Source organism: Cyprinodon tularosa, unplaced genomic scaffold (genome assembly GCF_016077235.1).
Source record: "Cyprinodon tularosa strain WSP-4 unplaced genomic scaffold, ASM1607723v1 ctg771, whole genome shotgun sequence".
NCBI lineage: Eukaryota > Metazoa > Chordata > Actinopteri > Cyprinodontiformes > Cyprinodontidae > Cyprinodon > Cyprinodon tularosa.
This window is the reverse complement of record NW_024039531.1, coordinates 171,639-199,012: the sequence shown is the minus strand read 5'-3', so window position 1 is coordinate 199,012 and position 27,374 is coordinate 171,639. Positions and strand designations below refer to the sequence as shown.

General features: G+C 35.7%; 1 protein-coding gene across 3 annotated transcripts in view; it reads left to right on the top strand.

Moving 5' to 3' along the window:
• The window catches only part of LOC119773619 (voltage-dependent calcium channel subunit alpha-2/delta-1), a 117,354-nt gene that overhangs the window by 72,209 nt on the left and 17,771 nt on the right, over positions 1-27,374 (top strand). Inside the window, exons 11-25 of one of the 3 annotated variants that reach the window (XM_038270676.1) lie at positions 1,964-2,122; positions 2,678-2,782; positions 5,074-5,152; positions 5,385-5,434; positions 5,531-5,620; positions 5,715-5,789; positions 5,892-5,972; positions 6,580-6,654; positions 7,702-7,761; positions 13,403-13,459; positions 13,792-13,863; positions 17,790-17,851; positions 21,394-21,470; positions 22,271-22,282; positions 24,552-24,560. In XM_038270676.1, coding sequence (XP_038126604.1) covers positions 1,964-2,122; positions 2,678-2,782; positions 5,074-5,152; positions 5,385-5,434; positions 5,531-5,620; positions 5,715-5,789; positions 5,892-5,972; positions 6,580-6,654; positions 7,702-7,761; positions 13,403-13,459; positions 13,792-13,863; positions 17,790-17,851; positions 21,394-21,470; positions 22,271-22,282; positions 24,552-24,560 — 1,063 coding nt within the window. Of the gene's footprint in view, positions 1-1,963; positions 2,123-2,677; positions 2,783-5,073; positions 5,153-5,384; positions 5,435-5,530; positions 5,621-5,714; positions 5,790-5,891; positions 5,973-6,579; positions 6,655-7,701; positions 7,762-13,387; positions 13,460-13,791; positions 13,864-17,789; positions 17,852-21,393; positions 21,471-22,270; positions 22,283-24,551; positions 24,561-27,374 lie in introns of all 3 variants that reach the window. The other 2 variants (XM_038270679.1, XM_038270677.1) reach the window with 2 other exon arrangements.

The window sequence follows — 27,374 nt, the reverse complement described above, 5'->3', positions numbered from 1 at the left end:
TGGGAAGCCTTGTTACAGACATATTATTGTTGTAATCAGTAGGAAGATAAAGCCCTCTGGTAACATATCAGGGTAATTACCCACTTTTCAGTGCTTTTAAAATTATTTATTTTACAGAAAATATCATTGAAATTTTTACCTAATGACAGCCTCTCCTATTTACTAAAATATTTGTCAAGCACAAGGCAGAGACCACATGATTATGATGTATTATATTAGAAACTGATAGTGTTGCTGTTTTAGACCAGTTATATCCTGATACAGTTTTTGTTTAATGTTTAGCATCAAGACAATTTTTAAATGAATATTTAGAAACTGTTACTAGACTTCCTTTTTTAATTGGTTGTATACATGTTCAAAGAGTAATATGTGTATCTATTCCTGAGGGTGTTGTTACCTGTCACTGAATCACCAGTTCTTGATATTACCCATAAATCATTAACCTCACTAACTGTAGCCTTGGGACTAAGCTGGCATTTGATGATGGAAGATCTTGGATCCAAACCTTAGCTGAACCGATCAAAGATTTTGAAGGATTCTTTTCTGTTTTTCATACATCTTCTCCACTGTGTTTTATTTTTTTTCATGCTTTGACCCCTGCTCAACCCCTTTGGCCATCCCTACACCCCCCCCACACACACACCCACACACCCCCACCCACATCCCCTAACCTCTCACAACCTCTATAACATTCATCCTGTGTGTTGAGCCATGTTTACCAGCACCAGTATAGCGAGTGTCACATGGTTACAAGGCAGAAATGCAGAGTGTCTGGCGGGATTAGAGTTTGGAGATTAGCCGTCTTTTCTGAGTCATCGCTAATCCGTTTCTAAAGCCTGGACGATGGCACACACATACGAGAGCTGTTGTAATAGGATCCCAGGAGAACTGTAAAATTCAAAGTTTCATTCACATGTATTTTGTTCAGTCCTCACTTTTTTTTTTCTCTGTGGGTATAATAAGCCTAGTTTGGAGTAGAAAATAGGATCCGTCTCCTGGTGGAGATGATGAATGTGTTATATGAGCTTACTATGAAATTTTCAATTTCCTGCCTTTAAAACAACTTTTGAATCCTGTCTTCACACCCCTCCCTTTTTGTCCTGTTCCTCTCATTCCCACCTTCTGCTCTCACCTCAGTCACGTCTTCTTTATATTGAATATGTGATAGGAAATCTCTGTTTGCTTCATGTTTCCAATTATAAGCAAATGTATAATTTTACCGTTTGTGTGTGCCTTGCTTGTAATTATGTTTCGTCACCCTGATCTATTTGTGACAATGCATATTATTCCAGAGATAGTCCTGTATTTTACTATTCCTCTGATAGGAATTTTAGTGCTGTTAAATACAGAGTGGGAACCTTCTGTCAACTCGTCTGTGCGGATCAGTTATCAGCTCTACAGACTCACAGGGAAATATTGATTAGTTTAAAACAATGGAGGGCATTATTGGTTTACAACAAGTCTGCAACACAAAAGTACTGATCACTCTGGTCATAGTGTAAATAAAAAATACAAAAAACATAATGTTGTCAATGAGCTGATTAAAAACTCTGTTTAAGTCGAATTACATATTATTCTACATGCTATGTAACTGTTAAAGAGTCGCTGCATATGTTGAAGTTGTGGCTTTGAGGAATTTTGCATATATATTATGTCGGGTTGAGATGAGTAGGTCTCACCTTTGAAAAAAAAAAATATGATCCTGCGGCCTATCCTCATTTTTATATAGCAGAATCTTGTTTCCATGGGTACCGAATCGTTGAGCTCCAAGGATGTGAAGCAATTAGTGGGGCTTGATGAATGTGTCTGTTTACCACTGCCTGATAACAGGCAAGGCCAGGTGGGAGTGTTTTCCATGCATGCGTGTCTGCAGTTGCGCGTGCATTCATATTTGCTACACATACACATATGCTTTAATTGTATAAATAGTTTTGGGTCACAACTTCATTCCTCTGTTTCTCAGTTTAACACCAGGGTGAAGAACACAGCCTGTTTTGACCATCTGGTTCAGGCTAACGTGAGGAACAAAAAGCTACTGAAAGATGCAGTGCAAAACATTACAGCCAAAGGAATTACAAATTACACAAAAGGCTTTGAGTTTGCTTTTGAGCAGCTTAATATGGTGAGTAAAAAAACGTTTTTTGTCAGACATCAGTTTTTAGCAGGAACACAGAAACTGATGTAAGTTTTGAATGAACATTGCCTCTTATGGCTTTATGGTTCAGTGAGTTTAAAGTGTTGTCTGCACTGCCATCTGCTGGTTGAGGGTAGTGTCTCATTTATGGGTTTGGAAAGGGACCGAATGTGTCACAGAAGAATAGACTGTCTTTTATTGAATAATAATAGTAATCTCTAAAATTAGCCAAAATAATTTTCAAATAATTAATAAAAAATTCAAAGTTTTAACTCCAACCATGTGACTGTCCAATGAAGCCTGTCCCCTATATTTTTTTAAAGAGCAAAATTATTGTTTTAATCATAATACATCATTTTGATATAAAGCAGTTTATTTGATCATATTGGTTTTTTTTTGTATGGAAAGTAGTGTTCTTGTGTTTTTTCATTTGTGTTGCTTAATGATTATGCAAGGAAAATGCTTTTTACTGTAAGCAGTCTGCTTTAAAGGAGAAGAATGAAAGTGCCCTGACTCAGAAGTTTATGTCTGATTTCTTCATAGACTAATGTGAGCAGAGCAAACTGCAACAAGATCATCATGCTTTTTACGGACGGTGGAGAGGAACGAGCTCAGTCCATACTGAAAAGATATAATTCAGACAAAAAGGTAACTACAGGGGTTGGCAAATACATTTGATTATGGGTGACTGTTTATATCATGACATTTGTTCTGGCTGAGGTAAATAGAAGGCAGAGGAGAAAAGCAAAGTTTAATTGTCAAAACAAAATTAAATATGCTTCAAAGAGGGACTTCTCTAAACAAAGATCCGAGTGAAAAAATGATAACAAGTTCAAAAGCTGTCTGAAAACGAAGAACACAAAAAACTGATCAATCCAAAGTAGGGATATGTGAAAATAAATTGCCTTGTACACGCAAGTTGGTTCTAACAACTTCCATCAAACTCAAGTGAGAACTGGCAGGAAATATACAATGCAACTCTGAGGGGTACTCCTTTTATTATTTTTATTAAGTCACAACTTGTTTTAAGTCATTGAGAATTAGGACTTGCTGGTGTGCTTTACATAATTGTTTTGAAGCTTAACATAAAAGTATGTTAAATTAGTGCACAATTTGATAGCTGGACATTCTTCCTTAGAACCTTCCATCAGGTTATTGACATCCTGAAACAGAAAAAGAGTCCTGGTCCACCATGCTACCAACACCATGTTTAACTGGTGGTATGGTTTTATTTTGCAGAAATAATTATGTTTTGTGAGCTTTGGCTGATTACAAACCTTCCAAAAGGTTACACTTTTACTTCACCAGTCCCCTAAATGTTTTCCGAAACATTTTAAATGTTTTATTTTTAGTCAGTGGTGGTTCTTTCCTTGGAACTCTGCCAAGATGTTTTTTTTTTAATTGTTGAATTCTCTATATCTTTTGAGTCATGTGCCTGACTGCTAGTGGGTGAAATCAGGGCTTCAGTGTTTTAAATTTTCTTCTTGGTTGTTCTATTACGGTCTTAGAAATGCTATGGATACATTTGGATAGGTCACTCACTGTGGAGATGGTCCACCACTTTTCCATATTTTCTCCATTTGTGGGTAATGGCTCTTGTTATGGTACACAGGTTTTAAAATACCTTAGAAATGGTGTTTTCACCCTTCAAAGACTGTCACATGTCAGGGAATTTTCTGCTGATCTGCTCTTGAATTTTGTTTTAAATTAAGGTATGTGGTTCATTTGGTGATTTTTGTGTGTGTGTGTTTTTTAACCTACTTAATTTTAATGTATGTCCTAAAGGACTGAGTTCTTTTTTTCTAGAGGTAATTTATCCTTGTCTCCTTGTATAGCTAGAAAACTGAACAATGGTGCAATGTTGCATAAAGGGTAACTTGTGGGTTGCTGGTTTCAGTTCCCCTGCGTTTGTTTCCTTGGTCAAGACACTTCACCCGCCTTTCCTTCTATTGGTTGTCAGAGTCTCCGTTAGCACCGATGTTTTGCAGCCTCATGTCTCTGAAATAAAATGTATTGCCCCAGCTAATATACTGAAATTCCAGTTACTAAGAAGAAAATTCAACATATCAGATCAAGCATAGTTTTTGGTCAAACACAATGTTGATATAATGTTTGATGGTATTTTAATGATATACTGAACCACAAATAAAATTTACTCAAATCTAAGTAAGAAAGCAGGATAGCTAATTTACTGAAAAACTGAAACACTCAACCAGTTCTTAGTGGGGTTCAGGTCTTTTTACTGAGTTGCAAATCTTTTTCACAAGAACAATATAAGTATATGATTCAAACAAGTTTTTTTTTTTTTTTTGCAAAATAGGAGTTTTTCATTAATAAGGAGAGGGACACCAGTTGGGGATCAAAGTAAATTTATGATTCTGGTTATTTAAATTATGCCAACTACCTCCTACACTTTTAGCCAAAAACCATTACCTAAAGCTAGGCAAATTCATCTTAACTCTTCAATAACACTTTAGGAATAAACATTGCTTACACTGTTTCCAAATCAAAATATGGCATTTTAACTTTGATTTACATTGCAAAAAGTCAAAATCGGCAGAAGGCAAAATAATCTTAAAAATAAAATTGCTACTGCTTGTCAGAGATCAAACTGTGCATAATTTTTCTTTAAGCAGAAAGTATTTATTTTTATATTAAATCCTCCACATCATCATCTGTACGTTGCACATTGAGAAAAAATTCAGACACCCAGTTGTGCCTTTTTAGTAACATAGGCAAAAGTGTAGATAGATGGACGGACAGACAGACTCTTCCCTCTAACTTCAGCAAGTGGTCCTTACCTGGTGTAGATTCCCGTCTGTGTTACGTAGTTCCATTGTCAATGTATACAATAGTTGTTCTACTGAGTATTTACATGGCTTAAGTGTTTATTCAAATCTATTTATTAACTAATTACTCTTTTCATTGTTCTGTACTAGGTCAGAATCTTCACCTTCTCAGTCGGACAACACAACTATGATAAAGGACCCATTCAGTGGATGGCCTGCTCCAACAAAGGTAGCCTACATGGTCTCAGCCACTGCATTTCTACAGTAATTCAGTTTTTTTACTTAGAGACAACTTTTTACATTGGATCAAAATGTCAATAATTTTTATACTTCATATGGTAGTCATATAAAAAAAAAATCTGAAGATCCAAAGGAATGAAGTAAAATCACAGGACAAGTTAAAAAGAAGGGATGTTTGAAGTTTATTTTTCCCAGATGTTAAAGTCTTGTCATTTACCCAGGTTACTTCTATGAGATTCCTTCCATCGGAGCCATCAGAATTAACACACAGGTGATGTTAGAATATAGTCTCTTCAAGAATTTAAGAAATGCATCCTTCTATTGAAGTACATCACAACAATCTGTTTTTGTTGCTTGTTAAATGTAGGAATACCTGGATGTCTTAGGAAGGCCCATGGTGCTAGCAGACAAACAAGCCAAACAAGTCCAGTGGACTAATGTATATCTTGACGCTCTGGTAGGACATCACCCATTTATGAACTCTTATACATTGCAGAACATAATTTTACCGGAAAGATACTTATCAGTGTTATCTCCTGAAAATGAATCAGGAACTTGGTCTGGTCATCACTGGAACATTGCCTGTTTTCAATAGAACAAAGACGGTTGATGACAAGAACAAAGAGGTAAAAATAAAAAAATGCAATCAAGATACGTGGAGTTCCTTGGTTTTACTGACAATATTTCTTGACTTTTCCTTGTTTTTTGTTTTTTTTTTTTCACCTAAGATTCAGAATCAGTTAATTTTGGGTGTAATGGGAATTGATGTATCACTTGACGACATCAAGAAACTCACACCACGCTTCACGGTGAGTGTGATACTCCCAAATGGGATTACATGCATGCAGAAAAATGCATTTATCACCTAAAGTCTTATGACTTGTTACAGTGCTCAAACTTTCCTTATTTGTTTCTTTCTGAGAAGTGGATATGTAATTAAACTGAAATGTGTTGGCAGTCTTTATACAAAACCACACGCAAATCAGAACATGCTGCTAATAATGCGATTTCTTTGTTCCAACTTGCTCTGGTGCTTTGGGACCAGTTAATCCCTCCTGCAAGTTTTTAACAACCCATTTGTCTGCAGTAACACCATAAATCTTTTCAATCCAGTGTTAGTACTCTGACGGCTGCCCAGCTGTCATGGGTTGAGAGGCAGAATATTTTCTAAGCAGGATGTCAGAGTACAAGGAAATTAACATTAATTCCTGCTCATACTCATACAAAAAAAGGACATACTGCACTGTGAAAAAAAACAACAAAAAAAACATCCCAGCTAAAATATTTGGTGTAAAATGACCATGGTGCACATCAATGCACCATGATCCCACCTCCCATTTGCTTTGAATAATAGCATTATTTGGGATTTTTGAACAGAGAGTTTATGTATTTCCTCTTTGTTCATCTTTACATCAGATTGGTCCCAATGGATACTACTTTGCTATTGATCCTAATGGATATGTCCTGCTGCACCCAAATCTCCAACCAAAGGTATGACAATTGCATGTCAATGTCTTATATTCTAAATGAATATTATAAACAGCTCCACCATAACCCATTATGGTCATTAAATGTTTTACGTTCTAGCAGATGTTACAGGATAGTGTGGAGTTTTTCAAAAGCTGGCAACAGATCAGTCTTCAGAAACATTTACTCCCTTCTAAAAAAATAGTCTGGAAGGTTACTTTGTTGTATGCGATCTCATAGATTAGAAGACCTGGTTGTGAACTGGCATATATTCTTAAAACTAGGGGATACAAATGAGCTGTGGCACCGTTTGTGGTAATCTGTTTGGGATCTTTAAGTCTGATTATATTTGTTTTTCTGCACATTTTATACTAAATTTATATTTGCTCACAATTGATTTTTAATGCTTAATATTGAAATGTGAAGCTAAGATATATGCTTTAAACTGTTGAAATTCTGCTTAACATGAAAATGTTTAAGCCTGTCCGAGGCCATGGATTGTCACATAATTTCTGAGATAAATGCAGTTGGACTTTCAGCCACTGGCACACATTAAGATATGACCCCATAAAAATTAACCATGACCTTAGAAGAGGTTCCAGCCTTCCTTTCAACAAATCCCATTTCAGTTCACTACCTTCAGTTTCAGGCATGCCAGCACTGACAGGCTGTATGTTGGCCATGTGTTGCCCAGAGCTCTAAAGCGCTTTGCACTACTCCATAGATCTGACACTGCAGACCACACACAGCCGCTTCACGCCAAGAAGTTATGGTTCGAATGATTTTATTTCTTAGTTTAATACATTCATGGATGTGGTAATTCATATCCTGTCAGTTCACATTAGTGTATGCCTACAACTTAAGGTAACTGAAGATAACATTAAAAACAAGTTGACTTTTATAATCGTGGTTGAAGACTTGCCCAGCTTGGAAAGAAGGAAAAAAGGGGAGGTTTAGTTTGTGTGATTAGGGCACTTTATGTATCCCGAGGTCACTGTGTCATCAGCTCTTCTTCCCATGTATTTAAACATCAAAGTTTGTCACTGTACACATGTGTATAATTCTTTCTAGAAAAGGATTCGCAACAGGAAGCTCAGGCTCAATAATAAGTACATTGTCACATTTCATGAGGTGAGATAAACTAGTGACATTTAGATTGCTAAAGTAGCTTCATGGCAATTCTAAAAGGTTTTCTGTTTTCCAGTCCTGTAGACATAGCAGCAGTTGCTTTAGTAACCCATAATGTTCAATAGGAGGATAAAAATAACATTTGATGTGCTTTGCAATCCTTTGTCACCAACTTATAGCTTCACCAAACCTTCCTGCTTAGCTATAAATCCAACTACTTATCCGACAGTAGTTAACAAATGAGTTGAAGCTCCCTACTTTCATACGCAAAAAAAAAGGTAGAAAAAAAACATGCCTGGATACAGTATAGCCATAAAGGACTCATTCTTAACATTTTAGACAGAATGAATTCTATTTTTTTTTGTTAAATAATAAAGTAGAGCTATGCCTTTTATGTGACAAAGGAGACTTAAAGAAGAATATTGTATTCCCTGTAGGTCTGTAGAGGTTTTCCTCTTACTTCTTTATTGTTTTACTTGTAGCCAACAAAGATTTGGAAGATCTGTCATGGCATTATTTTAGAAGTGTGATTATTTGTCATAGTTGGCAAATAAGCACTTCAAGTTTCCTATTAAATTATTCCTCCGAGCAATGTGACCTTACGTTGTAATGAGGCTACCCCTGAAATGATCTCATTTTGAGCTTGCATTCTAGCAAGCTTATTTCCCATTAGCCCTCAGGTGGATACACTGTCTCACTTAATAAGTCAAATAACGAATTGAAGAATACTGATGGTGACCTTGAGGCTTGTTAAGCATCAGAATATTAAATATGTCATCCAAACCTCCTGGTTTGGTTTGCTGCTGTGTTTTTGCTTTCATCTCACACCCCAGCTTCCATCATTTCTGACATAGAGAAGTCTCTGTAATCCTTTTTATTCTTTCATTGTTCAAAGGGCAAATGAAACATGTTTTGGAGCCAACATCAATTGAAAACAAAAATGTATATATGTATATATATACATTTTGAGAAGAGGCATAACTGATTTTTATATATATATATATATATATATATATATATATATATATATATATATATATATATATATATATATATATATATATATATATATATATATATATATATATATATATATACACTATATTGCCAAAAGTATTTGCTCACCTGCCTTGACTCACATATGAGCTTAAGTGACATCCCGTTCCTAATCCATAGGGTTCAATATGACGTCGGTCCACCCTTTGCAGCTAGAACAGCTTCAACTCTTCTGGGAAGGCTGTCCACAAGGTTTAGGAGTGTGTTTATGGGAATTTTTGACCATTCTTCCAGAAGCGCATTTGTGAGGTCGCACACTGATGTTGGACGAGAAGGCCTGGCTCTCAGTCTCCGCTCTAATTCATCCCAAAGGTGTTCTATCGGGTTGAGGTCAGTACTCTGTGCAGGCCAGTCAAGTTCATCCACACCAGACTCTGTCATCCATGTCTTTATGGACCTTGCTTTGTGCACTGGTGCACAGTCATGTTGGAAGAGGAAGGGGCCAGCTCCAAACTGTTCCCACAAAGTTGGGAGCATGGAATTGTCCAAAATGTCTTGGTATGCTGAAGCATTCAGAGTTCCTTTCACTGGAACTAAGGGGCCAAGCCCAGCTCCTGAAAAACAACCTCACACCATAATCCCCCCTCCACCAAACTTTACACTTGGCACAATGCAGTCAGACAAGTACCGTTCTCCTGGCAACCGCCAAACCCAGACCCGTCCATCAGATTGCCAGATGGAGAAGCGCGATTCGTCACTCCAGAGAACGCGTCTCCACTGCTCTAGAGTCCAGTGGCGGCGTGCTTTACACCACCGCATCCGACGCTTTGCATTGCACTTGGTGATGTATGGCTTGGATGCAGCTGCTCGACCATGGAAACCCATTCCATGAAGCTCTCTGCGCACTGTTCTTGAGCTAATCTGAAGGCCACATGAAGTTTGGAGGTCTGTAGTGATCGACTCTGCAGAAAGTTGGCGACCTCTTCGCACTATGCGCGTCAGCATCCGCTGACCCCGCTCCGTCAGTTTACGTGGCCTACCTCTTCGTGGCTGAGTTGCTGTCGTTCCCAAACACTTCCATTTTCTTATAATACAGCTGACAGTTGACTGTGGAATATTTAGGAGCGAGGAAATTTCACGACTGGATTTGTTGCACAGGTGGCATCCTATCACAGTTCCACGCTGGAATTCACTGAGCTCCTGAGAGCGACCCATTCTTTCACAAATGTTTGTAAAAACAGTCTGCATGCCTAGGTGCTTGAATTTATACACCTGTGGCCATGGAAGTGATTGGAACACCTGATTCCAATAATTTGGATGGGTGAGCAAATACTTTTGGCAATATAGTGTATATACATATATATTGAAATGTTTTGTAAAATGGGTTATTGTATTTTATTATATTTATTATCATTACATAAAAAATATGTATATATATATATATATATATATATATATATATATATATATATATATATATATTTTTTTTTTTTTTTTTTTTTTTTTTTTTTTTTTTTTTTTTTACCCTACAATGGAATTCACACCCTAATGTAGGCTTTGTGTAATTGCAGGGAGTTTATGGCATAAATAAATAAATGATCAATTTTGAAAGGTAATTTAAAAAGATTATTGCCTTCTAATATTGTAATATTGAAAAGTAAATTGCACAATTAAACTTAAAGTAGATACACTTTAAAAGTTTTAGTATTTTTAATTTAAATGGGATTTATGTCGAAATATTGAAGAATTGGTCAAAGAAGGGTGCAAAAACGTTCTTTCTAATTAAAGGGGAGCCCAGCAAAGAGCATTTGGGAACAGATGCCTAAAGCAATAACACTAATGATAGCTAGAAACTAGTGCAGAAGCTTCTATTCAACTATATTTATTTGTAAAAGAAATGCAGATGAAGGGCTTTTTCCTCTTGGTGTTTATCCAGAAAAACACAATTTAATCTAAATGAGCAGGCCTCTCTTGGTATCATTTAGATATGTGCCAGAAAATGTATTAACCTTCTCTAAAAGAGCATTGCTGCACCATCTTCTTCTCGGTGGTTGAGAGCGGTGTTGTAGATTCTTCCAATAGAAAAAAGAAACTCAGTATTTACTCATTTGGTTTCATTTGCCTTTTAATCTCTTTTTCCATATTTAGTTAGTTATACCTGTTTAGATTTGTATTTATTTTCATTGTTTTTCTTTCCGGCTAAGATTTATTATTGATGTTTTATTTCTTTTTTTTCTATCTTATCTCATTTTCCATGTTGAGATTCATCGTCTTCATCATCAACATTTTCCCTGTCAAATCTAGTTTTCTCACCATCACATGTAAGATTCTTACTTTGTTTTCTTTTACTCATCTTTATGTTGATTATTTTTATTGTTAAATACATTTTACAATAATTCACACCAGAAAATAAATCACATGTTTTCATTGTTAGAAAAATTTAAAACAAATAGTCTTAGCAGTTTGCACTCTATATGTTAAAAAGATGTGAAATATAGGCTGGTATTTTACATACTGCCCTTTTATAGAGAAGAAGTAAATTACTGCTGCCATTTTATATCACTATAAAGTCACTCAGACATATAGGGTTTTTAGGAGAGTAGGTTTGGTGTTCAGTTTCACTTTGTATCAAGTCTGATTCTTGCTCTATGTGGTGTCAGATATAATCACATAATTCCACCAAATGCTCCATATCCTTTGTATTTTGTATTTTGGATGGTATTAAATGTTAGAGTAAAATTCCCTCTGAAAAACAGTGTTTTAGTAATAATAATCTACGTAATGAATACTTAAATGAAGGATAAATGAATTGCTTAAAACTTGATAAAACTGTAATTTGCTGTTAATGTAGGGTACAACTTTTCTTAAACTTATACTTCTCAACTTTATTTAAGGAAAAGCAACAATATTTCAATCTAAGCATTTAGTTTATCCGTACTCTTTCATATATTGCTCAAATAAATTAGGTTATTTTTAATTGGGATTGTCTCCTTTTATCTCTTTACATTTGACTATATCTATGATTATGGTAGTGGTGTTCCTGTACACGGTCACACAACTTGTCATTTCTGGAAGTTAAATCCAAAACCTAAGAAATATAGGATGAGTACTGAAAAAAAAAAAAAAAAAAAAAAACATCCATTAGTTTTTTTCTCAAACTGGATCTGGCATATTACATCTGCTTGTAGCACATTGGCGCGTCAGGGACAAGAAAAAAACAAAAAAACTATAAGCTAAGCTATGTAAAATCCAACTTTATTTATATAGCACTTTAGAAAACCAACAGAACCTAAGTGCTTCACAAAAGCAGAATTACAAACACCATTAAATGCATTAATGTTAATAAAGATTTTATTGAATAAATTAAAAAGTAAAAACAACAAAAAAATAATTAAGAAATAAACCAACACCAAAGATGATGATGAGAAAGATGAGACTTTAAAAGAGAGAAATATGGTACAAATAATACAGATACTAAAAGTGCTTGATATTCAATTCAATTAAATTCAGTTAATTTATATAGCACCAATTCACAACACATGCCATCTCATGGCACTTTACAGAGACAATCAAAGAGATGATACAGTCAGATTGGTTCAAAGCTCTCAATCCAGGGAAAATCGGCTGATTTAATTGACTCATTAATTCAACTGAAATCCCTCACACCAAGCATGCATGCAGTGACAGTGGGGAGGAAAACTCCATTTCAACAGCAGGAAACCTCTAGCCGAAGGCTGTGAGCAGTGTGAGTGGCCTACTAACGAGGGTGACTAGGGTTAAAGAAGTAAGAACTAGACATAAATGAAGAAAAAATAATAATAAAAAAATAAAAAGTTAAGAATGGATGATTCTCCATAACAATATTTACATTAAAAATGTTGAACATAAAGGTACTCATAAGATATTTGTTATATTAAGTATGAGAAATACCATACAAAGTATTCAGGAAACTCATATGGCCTAAAGGTAAAACAGTTTGTTAAAGTAATATTTCTAAAAACATTCTAAATAAATCTATCTATAAATTTATACAGACCAAAAAAGAACAATTACTGTAAGGAAAGTTTTCAGGTTATATCCTTACAACTATCAGTCGGTTGAACAACAGTAGTTTGGGTGTCTTTTGTTTTGTTTTTTTGGGTGCGTTAAACAGTTTTATCTTTGGTATTTAAAATAGATGCAGCTCTGGAATAATTACATATTTTTAAACATGTTGAGATTAGTGTACCTGTTTGTCTGAAGCAATGATGGGTTTATACATTATGTGTAGCTTAGCTGAACCTGAAATCCAGTTTAAAAAAAAAAAGAACTTGATTACCAGGTCTCAGGTCTTAAAAAAAAATATTTAATTTTGATTTGTTTTAGTATTTGCCATATCACTGGTAGGTAGCACTGGGTTATCTGTGATGTCCCTACAGCAAGAATATTACTATAATAATGTTTTTCTCACCTCAATAGGTTTAAAAATAACTAATAAAAAGAAGCAAAACTACTTTGAGCATTACTTTAGAAAATCTTGAGTAAAATTTTATCTGTTTTTTGTGATTCATTTGCTGTTTCTTTTTAGCCTAATTTTAATGTAGTTGTCTACAACTAGATCAAATATCAAAACCAAATTATTATGTCTGTACAGAATCCTAAATTTCAGGAGCCTGTGACCCTGGACTTCCTTGATGCAGAGCTGGAAAATGACATAAAAGTTGAGGTAGTGTATCCTGACAAATGAATCACTGCGGGTTGGTAAAATCTATAAAGATTAATATCTGCATGATGAAACACTGTTTTGCCTGGACCAGACTTAGTTTTTTTCTGGAAATATTTCAGCACCTATCAAGGAACGTTTGTCAGTTCTGGTGGTGAAACTCCTAGATTGGTGTCAAAATGTTTTCAGAAACAAAAGAGCAATGTGTAGTTGCTTCAAGATTTAGCCTATTTTGTGGAACACAGCATAATATTTGTATTTATTTTGAAACATATCATGATCATTGACGGACACAGTGACTTTTGTAATTCCTCTTTTTATCTTTTGGTTTGCAGATTAGAAGAATGATGATTGATGGGGAGATAGGAGAAAGAACTATTGACACTTTAGTGAAAACTCAAGATGAGGTAAGAGGTTATAAAGAAAAGTGCTTAGTATGAAATGTTTCTATGAGATATTTGCTGTTTTAACATGATACAAGATTTTACTTCACAACAAACAGACTGATAGATAATGTTAAGGAAGAAAATATTCTAAAATAGTTAACTTGGAAAAAGTTGGCTGTCTCTCTTCCTCTGGTCCCTGGCCCTCCCGGCGAGCTGCGTGTGGCCCCAAGGAAAACCAGCAATGCGTGTTGACGTCACAGAATTAAAGAGTTTAATCCAATATAAGACAATGCATAAACTTAGAAGTAAGACAATGCACAAACTTACACCAGAAACTGCAGAACAACAGAGACATACATTCAATTACCTGACATAAATGGAGAGAAGGAAAGAAAGCAAAGACGTACAAAGACATCTTTGGAGAGTTGCAAGAGCAAATCTGATTTGTTACTTCTGTGTAGAAAGTTTTATCCTCTTGTATTTAATTTATTCAAATAAGGCTGGCTTTTGCTCCTCCAACCAGGAGCTATCTTGGACACTCAGAAAAACTTAGAACTTCCCCTAATTTACGGCCTGGCGTCCAGGAATTCTAAGGTCTTCTGGCTAAAGAAAACATAAGATAAGACCTCACAGAATAGCTGTGAAATGCGGGGCCTCTCCTACCATAAATTCTCAGGAACAAACTTAAATTCAGTAATTTGGTTCAAGGAAAGGTTATCTTCACAAACTTGTTCAAAATTAAGAAATATGTTCAAAATGAGAGTGTTCAACATACCTTTTACACATGCCATAAGATTAACTGTATTAAAAACTAAAAATAATCATTTTTCTTTAAAACACTTTTTTATATTGCTAAATGTATCTCATAGCTAGTACTCTCCTGTTAAATCAAAATTTTGTCAACTCCTGATGCATAATTAACTGTTTCAAAATGATAGCTTATGAGTTTTCAAAAAATGTGAGAATGAACCAGATGCATAATGTTTAGGACACAGTGTTTTGTATGAGGGGCCGTTTAGGACAGAAACTATTTTTCCTCTCACGTACACCAATAAAACCATGCACACACCTCAGTAGACACACACACACTCAACAAAAATATGTTTTCCTCTCAAACACATTACTATGACATGCACACATCACAGTAGAAACACTCACACACTCTCAAAAAAACTATGTTTTCCTCTCAAAGACACTACTATGACATGCACACATCACAGTAAAAACAGTCACACACAATCACAAAACTAAAATTGAATATATGTCTAATGTGTGTGTGTGCACTAATACTAGACTGTATGAGAGGGCATAAGTGTGTGTGTGTGTGAACTAATACTAGACTGAATAAGAGGCTATACGTGTGTGTGGGTGTGAACTAATACTAGACTGAATGAGAGGCTATACATATGTGTGTTTGTGTGTGTGTGTGCGCGCGCGCATGTGTATATGTGACTGATATCGTAGTAGACTGACTGAGAGGCTTGTACTTGTGTGTGAGAGAGTTCAACCTGTCACGGAAGAGGCGGGGCAAATTGGCTACCGCATGCGTGGAACCCAAACTGAGCAATACTAATGCGCTAGCCAATTTGCCCTGCCTCTTCCGTGACAGGTTGAACTCTCTCACACACAAGTACAAGCCTCTCAGTCAGTCTACTACGATATCAGTCACATATACACATGCGCGCGCGCACACACACACACAAACACACATATGTATAGCCTCTCATTCAGTCTAGTATTAGTTCACACCCACACACACGTATAGCCTCTTATTCAGTCTAGTATTAGTTCACACACACACACACACACTTATGCCCTCTCATACAGTCTAGTATTAGTGCACACACACACATTAGACATATATTCAATTTTAGTTTTGTGATTGTGTGTGACTGTTTTTACTGTGATGTGTGCATGTCATAGTAGTGTCTTTGAGAGGAAAACATAGTTTTTTTGAGAGTGTGTGAGTGTTTCTACTGTGATGTGTGCATGTCATAGTAATGTGTTTGAGAGGAAAACATATTTTTGTTGAGTGTGTGTGTGTCTACTGAGGTGTGTGCATGGTTTTATTGGTGTACGTGAGAGGAAAAATAGTTTCTGTCCTAAACGGCCCCTCATAGTTTTGGTCTAAAATGCATGTTGACTGGGGCAAAGTCATCTGCAAATTTCATATCAGTTTAGTTTCATTAAAAGCACTGTACAACTGAAATTATTGTAAAAAGATTTGTGTAATATCTTTTGTCTTTTTTGCTTACAATGTCAAATAAACTGAGAGAATAGTGAGCAATCAATTGGTCTCTCATGTAGAAAACCTTTGCTGAAACGGGCCCACTTTAATCTTATATAGATTATCAAGAATCTCAAGGCGATATTTTCAGTTGTATGAAGGTATGACATGTGATGAAGCACCACAGGATAAGTCTATTGATATGGATGTTTAAGAAATTAATAAATACTAATTTCATCAGCTGTGGTTAAATAACTTGTTGCCACCTATGAGCTGATCACCCATGCAGTAATTATCCAGGTTTTTATAGATTTGCTTAATTAATCCAGGTGGCAAACTTTTTAGCCAGGCAGTGAACAGTGTTAGGATAATTCTTTGACAGTATGAGAAATACATGCACCCTGAAACATGGATGACTTTGGTTTTCTAGTAACCAGAGAGGGTCAGTGCTTTCATCCAACTTCCAATTATTTTCCAAGGAGACCTATACTGTATGTGCAATATGTCTGATTGAGGAGTCCACAGATTGGTTTGGGGAAAAGCTGAAGTGAGAGAATTTTCACCTTACATTACCCTGATTATCCTCACAAAAAGTTTTCTAGACAGGGTCATGTATTTGCAATGGCTTATTGGGAAGAAGAGACTCAGTCTTACAGGGCTTTGTTGCTGCTTTGTTTTTCAGTCATAGCCGTGTGCCTGCACCTTTTCAATACTCCATGTGTATTCAACAAAACTTTTTAAATTTAATCTTAAAAGCCAAGTTCTTATTTCATTTTCATGGAAGAGAAAAAATGTATTTCTTTCTTATAAATTGTAAAAACATTGGCAATTGTAATGTTGCCAGAGTAAGATTAAAGCCTCATAATTCATTGCCTTTGCTAGAAATTAAGAGTATTGTCATTTGGAGTCATTTTTGAACCATTTCCACTGTCCATTTCCATCCATTTTCTGTCACGCTTATTCCAAGTGGGGTCGAGAAGGGTGCTGGTGCCTATCTCCAGTTGTCTATACGGGCGAGAGGCGGGGCACACCTTGGACAGGTCGCCAGTCCATCACAGCCACTGTGCTCTTCCTTAATTTGACATTTTAAAGAAAATGTTTGATATAAAAAAAATCAGACTAGATTGTTTGACTTCAACGTAAATCAAATTTAGTCATTTAAAGCCGGTAATATTAATCAACCCTGTTATATTAATTAAACTAAACTAGCATAGTTAACTTTAATTGGCACTGGTTAAATTTACCTTCACAGCACTGTTATAAAAAATTATGTCTACAATGCTACATCTAGGAATCTTACTTTGTTTGTCCTTCCTTTATATATATTATATTAAAATTATGTATATTTATAGAGATATTTTGCTATTAATCAACTAAGTTGACATAACTTGGTTAAGTAAAGTTAAAATCACATTTTTAAAATCCACCCAATAGAATCCAACTTTGCAAAAATATAATATTTGGAACTAATATGTATTTTCAGACATAACCCTATGCAATGTAATATTTGGAGCACAGTCAATACATTGACCATGTATTGTGATTGAATTAATGTATTAATTTATGATTGAAATATTAATTAAAGTCTAAAAAAGATCACAGGATTACAAAGAATGTTCCTTGGTTTTTATGAGAAATTATTTCTATAGTATGTTAATATGTTGTTCTCTATTGTAAGAAATTATAACTGACTAAAGTAGTTTGTGTGTTCAATTGGCAGAGATATATAGACAGAGGGGTCAGAACCTACACATGGGCTCCAGTCAATGAAACAGATTACAGGTAAGGCAGAGTGACTCCAAATTACCAGGTTTTCTACTTGCAAACTGTAATGCTGTTATCTATTTAGATTGAGTATACCAATTTTAAAAGCATAGGCTCCTGTTTCTATGAGTGAATCTGCTCCTCTCTCTCTCTCACTCACTCTCTCTACATGTACTGTTATATACATATACATACATACATATATATATATATATATATATATAAATATATATATATATATATATATATATATATATATATATATATATATATATATATATATATACATACATACATCTATATATATATATATATATATATATATATATATATATATATATATATATGGTGGGCTATGTATATATATATGCGTGTGTATATACTTATATATATGTGGTGGGCTATACGTTATCTGCGTTCACGTGCTGCGTTAATGCCAGACTTATTGGGCAATAAAAAATATATAATCTATTCCAACAGCTGGGTTGGGAACTGGGTCTACACTAATGATGACTTTCATCTTAATATTTTACCTTGGATGTATATCTGGGGTCAAAAACGAATCAGTCTTCCAAACTGTGTAGGCATACTGTGAAATTACCACATCGATTGTGACTTGCTGACATTGATGAAGCTTTAAGCACAGGTCTATCAGCCAAGTTAACCAATCCCCATGCTCAGTGGATGGCCACAAGCTGCCAGCCCATCAGCACGGCTGATGGGCTCGAACTCGTTCTCCAGGGGGGCCATAGGTGACCCATCTGACAAATTACCTTCAAGGCGAACTATCATGAGGAAAATACATGACCAGCATGCCGCAGAGAAAACCAGGTTGATCGAGGCGATGTGTTTGTCGGATTTTTGGAGACACTATATTGTTAAAGTGGAACATCTATAAATGGAAGTGGGACACACTATGTTTTATACAGCAAAAACAGTAACAAATTAGCAAAAAAAAGTATTCCTAACTTTCTCAAAATCTTAAGTAAGAAGAAATTACGTGTGATTTTGCAAACATAAAAAAAGTAAGCCTTTTCTTTTAAATTCTTGAGGTAGCACCCATATATCTTGAATGCCTTTGGCAGAATTCAAATAAGCAATTTTATTCTAGATTAATCTAAATTCATTCTAAGATTCTTCTGTTCTGACTCTTGAAGGAAGTGGTTGCAATTTCCTGCTGCTCCTGCACCTTCCTGCCCTATCCCTGCTTTGCTGTGTATTGTCTTTTCTGAGCTCTCTCTTCATATCGCCCGAACCCAAAAAAATGGATCTGGTCAGCTGGTTCGCTCAGTTCAATTGATAAAATTTTCTCAACTGGAAGACAGGGAAAAGGGAACCTTTCCTGTCCTGCTCGGACATGCTTCGTGGGATACACCATGGACTCCTGGAAGGCTTGGAGGATGGTGTGTTTCACAATGTTTTCAGTGGAGGATATCAAAGCTCTATGGATCTTTGGTTCTATGATACTCTGATTTCTCCTTTTGGCCTTTGGAGGATACCTGATGTATCTACAATTACAAAGGATGTCGGGGGCAATTTGGGAATTGATCAGGCTGCCGCCAGCGGTTGACACCCTCACAAAGATCGGGAGATGAGCTGCATGCTGGGCGCGATTGAATGCAGGCTGGCTGCGGTGGTTGAATACAAAGGTGAGATGGGATCATATCTTGGATGTGCATGCTCGCTTCAAGGCGGAAAAGCTCAACAAATTTGGAATATTAGACTCGCCACGTACAGCCAGCAAGAAAAGACTCAAGGCTGATGGAAAATTCCTGGGCAGCCTGCTCTCTAAACAATAAGTGTTATTCTGGATTCAGCCTCCCCCCTTTATCTGATCCCTTCTAGATGTTGTGGCAAAAGGGCACAGAAGAACTTCTCCCCCACTCTCATACCCGCGAACATCTGTGGATGCGACCAGAACTGTTGATAAACTTCCATCTCATCAAGGACAATTGCCTGTGGTCAGCCTTCACGTACATATTGAATGCACTCATCATACACACACAACAAATTCTCAAATGTCAGACTGACTTCATGTGACTCTGCCTCTGATGATACCCTCTCCTAAAATGTCTGTCTCATGTTACATGTGCTTTTCCTGTGCTGAGGTTTTTTGATATCTCAAACTGTATCCTGTCAAGGATAAAGTGTGAAATATGCAATTTTTCCACCGTCTTTTCCCCAATGTGGCTCCTATCTTTCCACAGTGATAAAGGCAGCACTATAGGTAACCGTCTGGGGCCTGGAAAGCCAGGTAACCGGTGGGAACGTGGCAAGCCATAAGAACGCGCCTAAGGCAGCGTTCTGCGGCACACTTGACCTCAGTAAATCCGTTCCCCCACTCAGCCCCCCCACCACAATGTATGTGATGTGTTGCGATGAGTGGTTTGTACTGAAACTGAAATCTCAATTGCAATGTAAATTGTATTTAACAATAAAGATTGATTCATTGATTGATTACAGTGAGATTATTCTAGGTTAAAGAAATTAATCTATGACCACCACTAATACACTAATACGTACATATATATACACACACACAAACTTTATATATATATATATATATATATATATATATATATATATATGTATATATATATATATATATATATATATATATATATATATATATATATATATATATATATATTAGGGACTGGACGATTTATGAAAACCGTCAAAATCGTTCGGTTCGACTGTCTCGGTTCGGTTCGCGTGTGTTTCGTTCGGTTCATGCGCTGCTCCTTTTTCTCATAGAGGAAGCGATTACACTCCAGAGCAGAAGGTGGCGGTATTGCGACTAAAGCCAACCACCAGTAGTAAACAAGAAGAAGAAGAAGTGAAGCAGCTTAGCCGGGTGTAGCAGGGGAAAAAAATCAGTTGTTGTGGAGAATTGCGTCGGACTGGCGAGTGGGAAAGAACAGGAGTTGGAAGACGCGCCAGCAGCACTTTATAGGTCTGCTGTATGGGAGCGTTTTGCATTTAGAGTGACCTACGATGACGGCCGAAAGAAAGTTGTGGATAAAAGTGCAACACTGTGCAAGCATTGTTCAACACGTTTTGTTTATGCTAATAGCAACATGTCATGCTAACCCCGAAATCCCTCATACTCCGTCAGCAACCCCCGCTCCGCCCCGCTGCGCTCCAGACCGCCTGCTCAAAGCAAAGCCTACAGCCCCCACTGTGGCTTTGTCTGCTCCCCTCTGAGTCCCTTGGAGATGGTAGAGAGCATGCGCCAGATGATTAAATTCAAAGCAGCAAAACATACGGAAATGATCCAGGGTTTCTGCGGATCATTTAAAATAATTACAATCCATTATTTTTTGGGGGATTTTTTCATTAATTTCATACATTTTTATGGGATTTCGGTGTAACAATCAACATGTATCGAATCGAACCGAAAACCGTGACCAGAAACCGTGAATCGAACCGAACCGTGGATTTTGTGAACCGTTCCACCCCTAATATATATATATATATATATATATGCACACACATATAATTATGTCTGTGTGATAATGTAAGGTAATTGAAGTTGAACTGTGATCTTTTTTCTGCAGCCTGGCTCTTGTTTTACCTAAATATAGTGAAAACTTCATTCAAGCTAAACTTGGGGATGATATAAAACAAGCCATCTGTGAGTATGAGAATCACACAAACAGGTTAATAATTTTAAGCCTGGTTGTTTTTCAACTGATACCACTGCAATTTGTTGTTCTCTTGGGTGTCTTCAAACTTTAGCTCTAGCAGCAGCCACAGCCACTCCTTTATATTTTCAGATCAGATTTCTGAAGTCCCACTGTGCCTTTCTTTTGTAGTTTAACCCACAGGTCATTGAATCTTTGTTCCTCGCAAACTCCTCAACATGCCTTTTCCCTCATGTACCCAACTTAAACATTAAACCTTGTGATCTTGTCTGCATTAGTTAATTCTATTCCTCCTTACATCCTGCATCTGGATCTCCTTGGACTTGGGGAGTATCAGAAAATGTTCCTCACTTTGTCATTTACCATTATGTCTATATTACCAAATGAGTCTCAGACGTCACAATAGCATGACTTTTCTTTCTTAATTTTGACCCAAAAATTGATCTATTTTAAGCCCTCACCTTAACTTGGTTTGCCAGTCTTTTTTAGTGTATTATGTATAAAACACTCCTCTCCTTATCCTTGTTATTCTCAACAATTCAAGCATTTTCTTAATCTCTTTATTTTTTATCTTTGCTTTTAACATCTGAGACAGGCTGATATAGTAATGTTGTCTTGTAAAAGTTAAAAAAAATAATAAATACGGTAAGAGGATGGAGGAATATCATGGAAATGTACATATTATGTAGGTCCATCTGTACCTCCTACACGTATGATTATATTGTTTGTCTTTTTCTTTTTTATCACTGAACCATTTTCTCTGGCCTTCTTTTATGCTGGAATTTTAAAGCTTCACCTTGGGGCAAGTACTCTCTTTTCTATTTCTTCAATCATCTCTCTACTATGTAATTCCCTGCATGAGCCCTGTTTGTATTTATTATTCATGTTTGTTTGGTTCCATGTCACTCACACAGTGGGATGCCAAAACCTGAAGGGAAGATGTGTTTATGCAACTGTGCAAGCCAAAATTATTTTTTTTATTTGTAAATTGTTAAATCTAAGCTTATCTTTCAAAATAGTATTATGTAAGTTTTTACCCAAGTATTCGCTTTATTTGAGATATATTAAATTATTTCCAGGTTAATATACAGCACTTGGCTCATTGCTCAATGCTCTGTGCAGGCTGCCTTTCTGAATAAGTTGCCTGTTTAACTTGAATCTGTTGCTGAATAAGTAATACGACCTAGAGCGCCACTTTACGGCAGTCTGAGCTCCCCTTAAAGGTTGTCATTGGGCAATTTTTTGGCTCTCTGATGCAGGATTTGAGCTAGAATCTAGCCTCATCTTTATGAATAACTCCATGACTTCTCAGTCTGCTGGTCCATTGTGGTCTCCTAACAAAACATGGAAGAAAACTGTTTCATTTTGTGACTACAGTGTTGCTAGTTGCCTTGCCCATAGATAGCTTGAGATAGGCACCAGCAGCCCTTGCAACCCTGCTTGGGCTAAGCGTGAAAGAAAATGGATAGATACAGTTCTAGCTACTGGAGTGGTTAAATGTTACACAGTGCTGTTTTAACATACTGTATACAATGCAAGAAAATTCAGTTAAGAAAATACACTTTTGATACACAGTTTTAAATTTTTCAAATTATTTTCATTCAGATTATTGGTCTGGTTAGGGTCAGAATCCACTTAATGGTCATTTTCTTTTAAAGGAAAAATGTTCTTCATTTTTCTGCCATATTACATTACAACTAGCCTTGTTTGTCTCCAAATACTTGTTAATTTTTTACTTTAAATAATAGCAGTTTTAAAGTGCCTGACAACTAGTTAATAAGTAAATGCCTTCTAATTGCTTATGTAAGAAGGCAACGTGCTGTCTTTTGAATTAATAATTTAAATGACCTAGATTAGTTTAGTTTGTATTTGGTTAGATGGATGGTTGGATTACTTAATAAAGGCAACTCATTATTGAACAAAAAATAAAAGGAGGAATGTTACTTTGATCAAAGATGTAAGAAAAGGAATCCAAATTCAAAATGCCATGATCTGTCTTCAATGGAATTTTCATAACTCCGACATGACGCCACAGTGTATAAACAACTAATAGTGCAGCAATTCCATCAAATGAATTTTTTTTAGTGATGGTTAGTTTCAGTCTCTATTTCATTTCTCCTCTGCAGAGTCGGTCACTGTGCCATAAACGCTGTCAGCACATTTACAGGCCTGTTAAAAAAAGCAACACACCATGCCTTACAGCTGCAGACTTCTCTGATGGTGATTTGGGAGTCTAAAGTTCTGTGTTCAGCCATATAGGGTTTCAATTTGGAGCCAGACCACCTAAAGCTCCATCTATCTATCGGTTCCTTGCAATAGGTGATTTCTGCAGCCACTTGCTATACTAATATATACACTGGTAAGAGTCTTTTGACAGGGTGTAATGATTGAACATATTTTTTTCATAAGAGCCCTTGTATGTGTAGAATAAATTTCCTAATGCCTTGGTTGAAGATATGATGACAGATTTTAAAGAAAGCAAGAAAAAAAGAAGAAAAAATGGAAAGCTCTATGGAAAGCCATTAAACATGGACTTTCTGCTTAGTCTATAGAGACTGAGTGACAATGAATCTGCTTGTTATGTTTTATATGAAAGAGGTTGTTTCATCCTGCACCAGATTTCCTAGACCCCAAGGAAAGTGAGTGCTCGGTAATTGCTTTCACAGACCACACCACATGAGTCAATATATTTTAAAGGCATTGTCCAAAAGTCTTCCTTTTAAGAGAGTAGAGATTGATGACTATTGATGTCTGTCAAGTCATTTATGAGATAAGAAAAACAAGATGGCATTTTATTGGAGATACGGAGTTCAGGGAGAGAAAAGTTTTGGACTTCTACCTTTCACTTTATTGTTTTTGCATAAACATGATCTTTGATTATATTGGTTTTGCTTCAAAACCTACACAGGACAGTCTTTTTATGCATTTACTCACATTATGAACATGTTCTCATGATAGACTGTATCTAACTGTCTGTAAAACATAATTTTGTCAAATGCAAATGTATTTTACCACTCTTTGTCCTTGCTCTTTTGCCTCTCCCTGGTTCTTTATCCCTCGGTTCACAACAGGGGAGGAAGGTAAGTGTTCCTCAGTAACTTACTCTTATATTTCTTTTCTTTTGCTTCTCACTCTCTCTCTTTAACTTATTAATAAATATCATTCCAGGATGTTTCATTTGTTTCATAACTATGAATCTGTGATGGAAACTTTATTTGCTGTGTCTATTTACGTGGCCTAATCTTTTGATTACTAAAATAACCTCTTTATCCTTTTGCCATTTATTTCAACAACTCAAATGTACACTGATCACCAATGACATTAGAAACACCAATATCAAACTGGCATTATGGACTTTGAGGTGATTTGACTTCAGTAGCATGTGTGGTTGGTCAAGCTTTATCTAAAATTCAGTAAACATTCCTTAAAATGTTTTATTTAAAATGTTGTATTTGCCCTTAATTTGAGCAGGGAAATACAATGATCTGCCAGGGGAATGAGTATTCTTTCGCTCAAAATAAGATGATTTGGTATTATGCACTTAAAATAAGATAAATAAGTTATTTTTCCTCATTTTAAACTTGTATAATCTTATTACATTGGCAGATTGTCATACTTTTCTGCTCAAATCAATTGAGAATAAACAAATAATTTTTTTTAATACATTTATATTTCAGTATTCCCCTAGTTGTGGAAATTTAGAAAGACCTTTTGACCAAACAGTTATGGTTTATGGATGAAACCAGAGTACATTGAGAGAACCCACAGTGAGAATGCCGGATTTCCAGAGGTGTACAGTAGTAGTGGTAAACAAAGTAAACTACATTTACCTTGTTACTGTGCTTAAGTTATTTTTTTTTGAGGATCTGTACGTACTTATTTTTAATCAGGACTTTTACAACAGAATAGAATAGAGTAGAAAATCATTTTATTGTCCCACAATTGGGAAATGTTGGTGTTTACAGCAGCAAAAAGATTATAGAAAAAGTTGTCACACAAATATGGACCTTAAAACATTTATAAGAATAACATAACAGTGAAGAGTTAAAAGATAAAGAGTAAAATACTTTACTGTAATGTGTTTTGACAATATAAAAGCTGTGCACCTAGAGGATAAATAACCAATATACAACTATGGAAATTTTTACAGTAATGGATATATGAAAATAGCAGCAACATCAGAGATGTCCAAAATGACAGCAGCATGTCATTTAACCGACTATGGTAGAAACAGTGCAAATTCAGCATGAATTTAACAACTTATTGAGATTTTTGGGAACAGTGGTGGTTATAGTGTCTTACAGCTGCTGGGGGGAAGGATCTGTGATAACACTCTTTGGTGCATTTAGGATGCAGCAGTCTGTCACTGAAGGAGCTCTCCAGTACTGCAACAGCTTCAGGAATTTTACTTACATTTCATTACGTTTCATTATTCAGCTACAAATTAAAATATTTACAGAATGTACAGTATCACAAAAGGATTGTTTATATGGAATCTGCGTGTAAACAAGAGAAGAACAACTGTGCTCTGTTTGTTCTGGTCCATATATCGTACTGATCAGTGATGCATTGTTTTTGCCAAGCTTTTAAGGTTACTTTTTAGTATTCCTATTTAAAAAATAGAATTTTTAATTTATTTTATTTTTTCCTAGGTGGGGGAATTATTTATACTGATACATTTCCTTCTAAATATTGTCCTAAAAGCTGCTAAACCAAAGTTACCACTTTACCGTTCTGCATTAGTGGTTGTAAAATGTAGTGAAATTTATCTTGTTTTGCTTGTATATTATTTAGACACAACACTTTTTTTTCCTTTCTCTAAGACAGAGTGGACATATTTATATCTCACAGAAAGTACTTTTCTCATGCAGACAGTACAGTGGATGTATGTCCTTTATTAGGTTATTCTAAGTTCTTATGGACAGAAATGTTTGAATACCATATTTTCTTAAGGCTAAAGTGAGTTTTCAGCAAGTTGTACAAGTTGATGTTTTGTTTTTGTAAAAATAAGTAAAGGGATCAATACAAAACAGTTTGTTTTGCTTCTTTTTATATACAAAGATTACCATAACTTCCCCAATTATTGTGAACAATTTTCTAACTTACTTAAGAACTTTTCCATTAGTACTTCCAGTTGTACCACGGTAATTTTCAATTAAGGTATTTTTACTTTCAATTTCTTATATTTTTTTATACATTATACATCACTGGCAATTTCAGTACAAAACAACCCCAGGACCTTCTTGTTGCAAGGCAACAGTGAGAACAAAGATCCCGCTTTCTGTAGCTTAGATAAAATTTAGACCAATGCCTGTCAATAACTGTGTGATGAATATGAAAGAATGTTTAACATTCATGCTGAATGTTGCAGTCTCTATATTTTGACGCACAAATAATAAGAAACTTAATTCTCTTTATTCTAAACAGATGAGCTGCTGTTTTTAAAAGCCACACATACTAACACATGCAAACATGACAAAGACGGTTAAATGTTTTATTTGAAATGTCTTATTTATGAGGTGGAAATATCAAGAATACAGTTCTTTCTCATGGGAACACTTAATGCTTCATAAAAACTTAAGTAGATAATCTTAGGTCCATCCTATCACAGCATACATCACTGTAACAACCGCACCCATTTCAAAGTGTAAGCCAATCCCCCCATAGTTTTCAGACACTGCTCCAGACAAAGGTCATCTGATGATGGACCAAAAACAAACCTTAAATATTCCAGACAAGGCCTACAAGACAAGAATGTTGGCAGTTTTCTTTTTTTGCATCCCTGAGACAAGAAAAAACATATTCTTGTGGATTATTTATGGCCTTAATCATCTTTAAAACACACCTCCTATGAGAAGTTTGTAATAATCACAAACATGTATCAGTGACTGTCT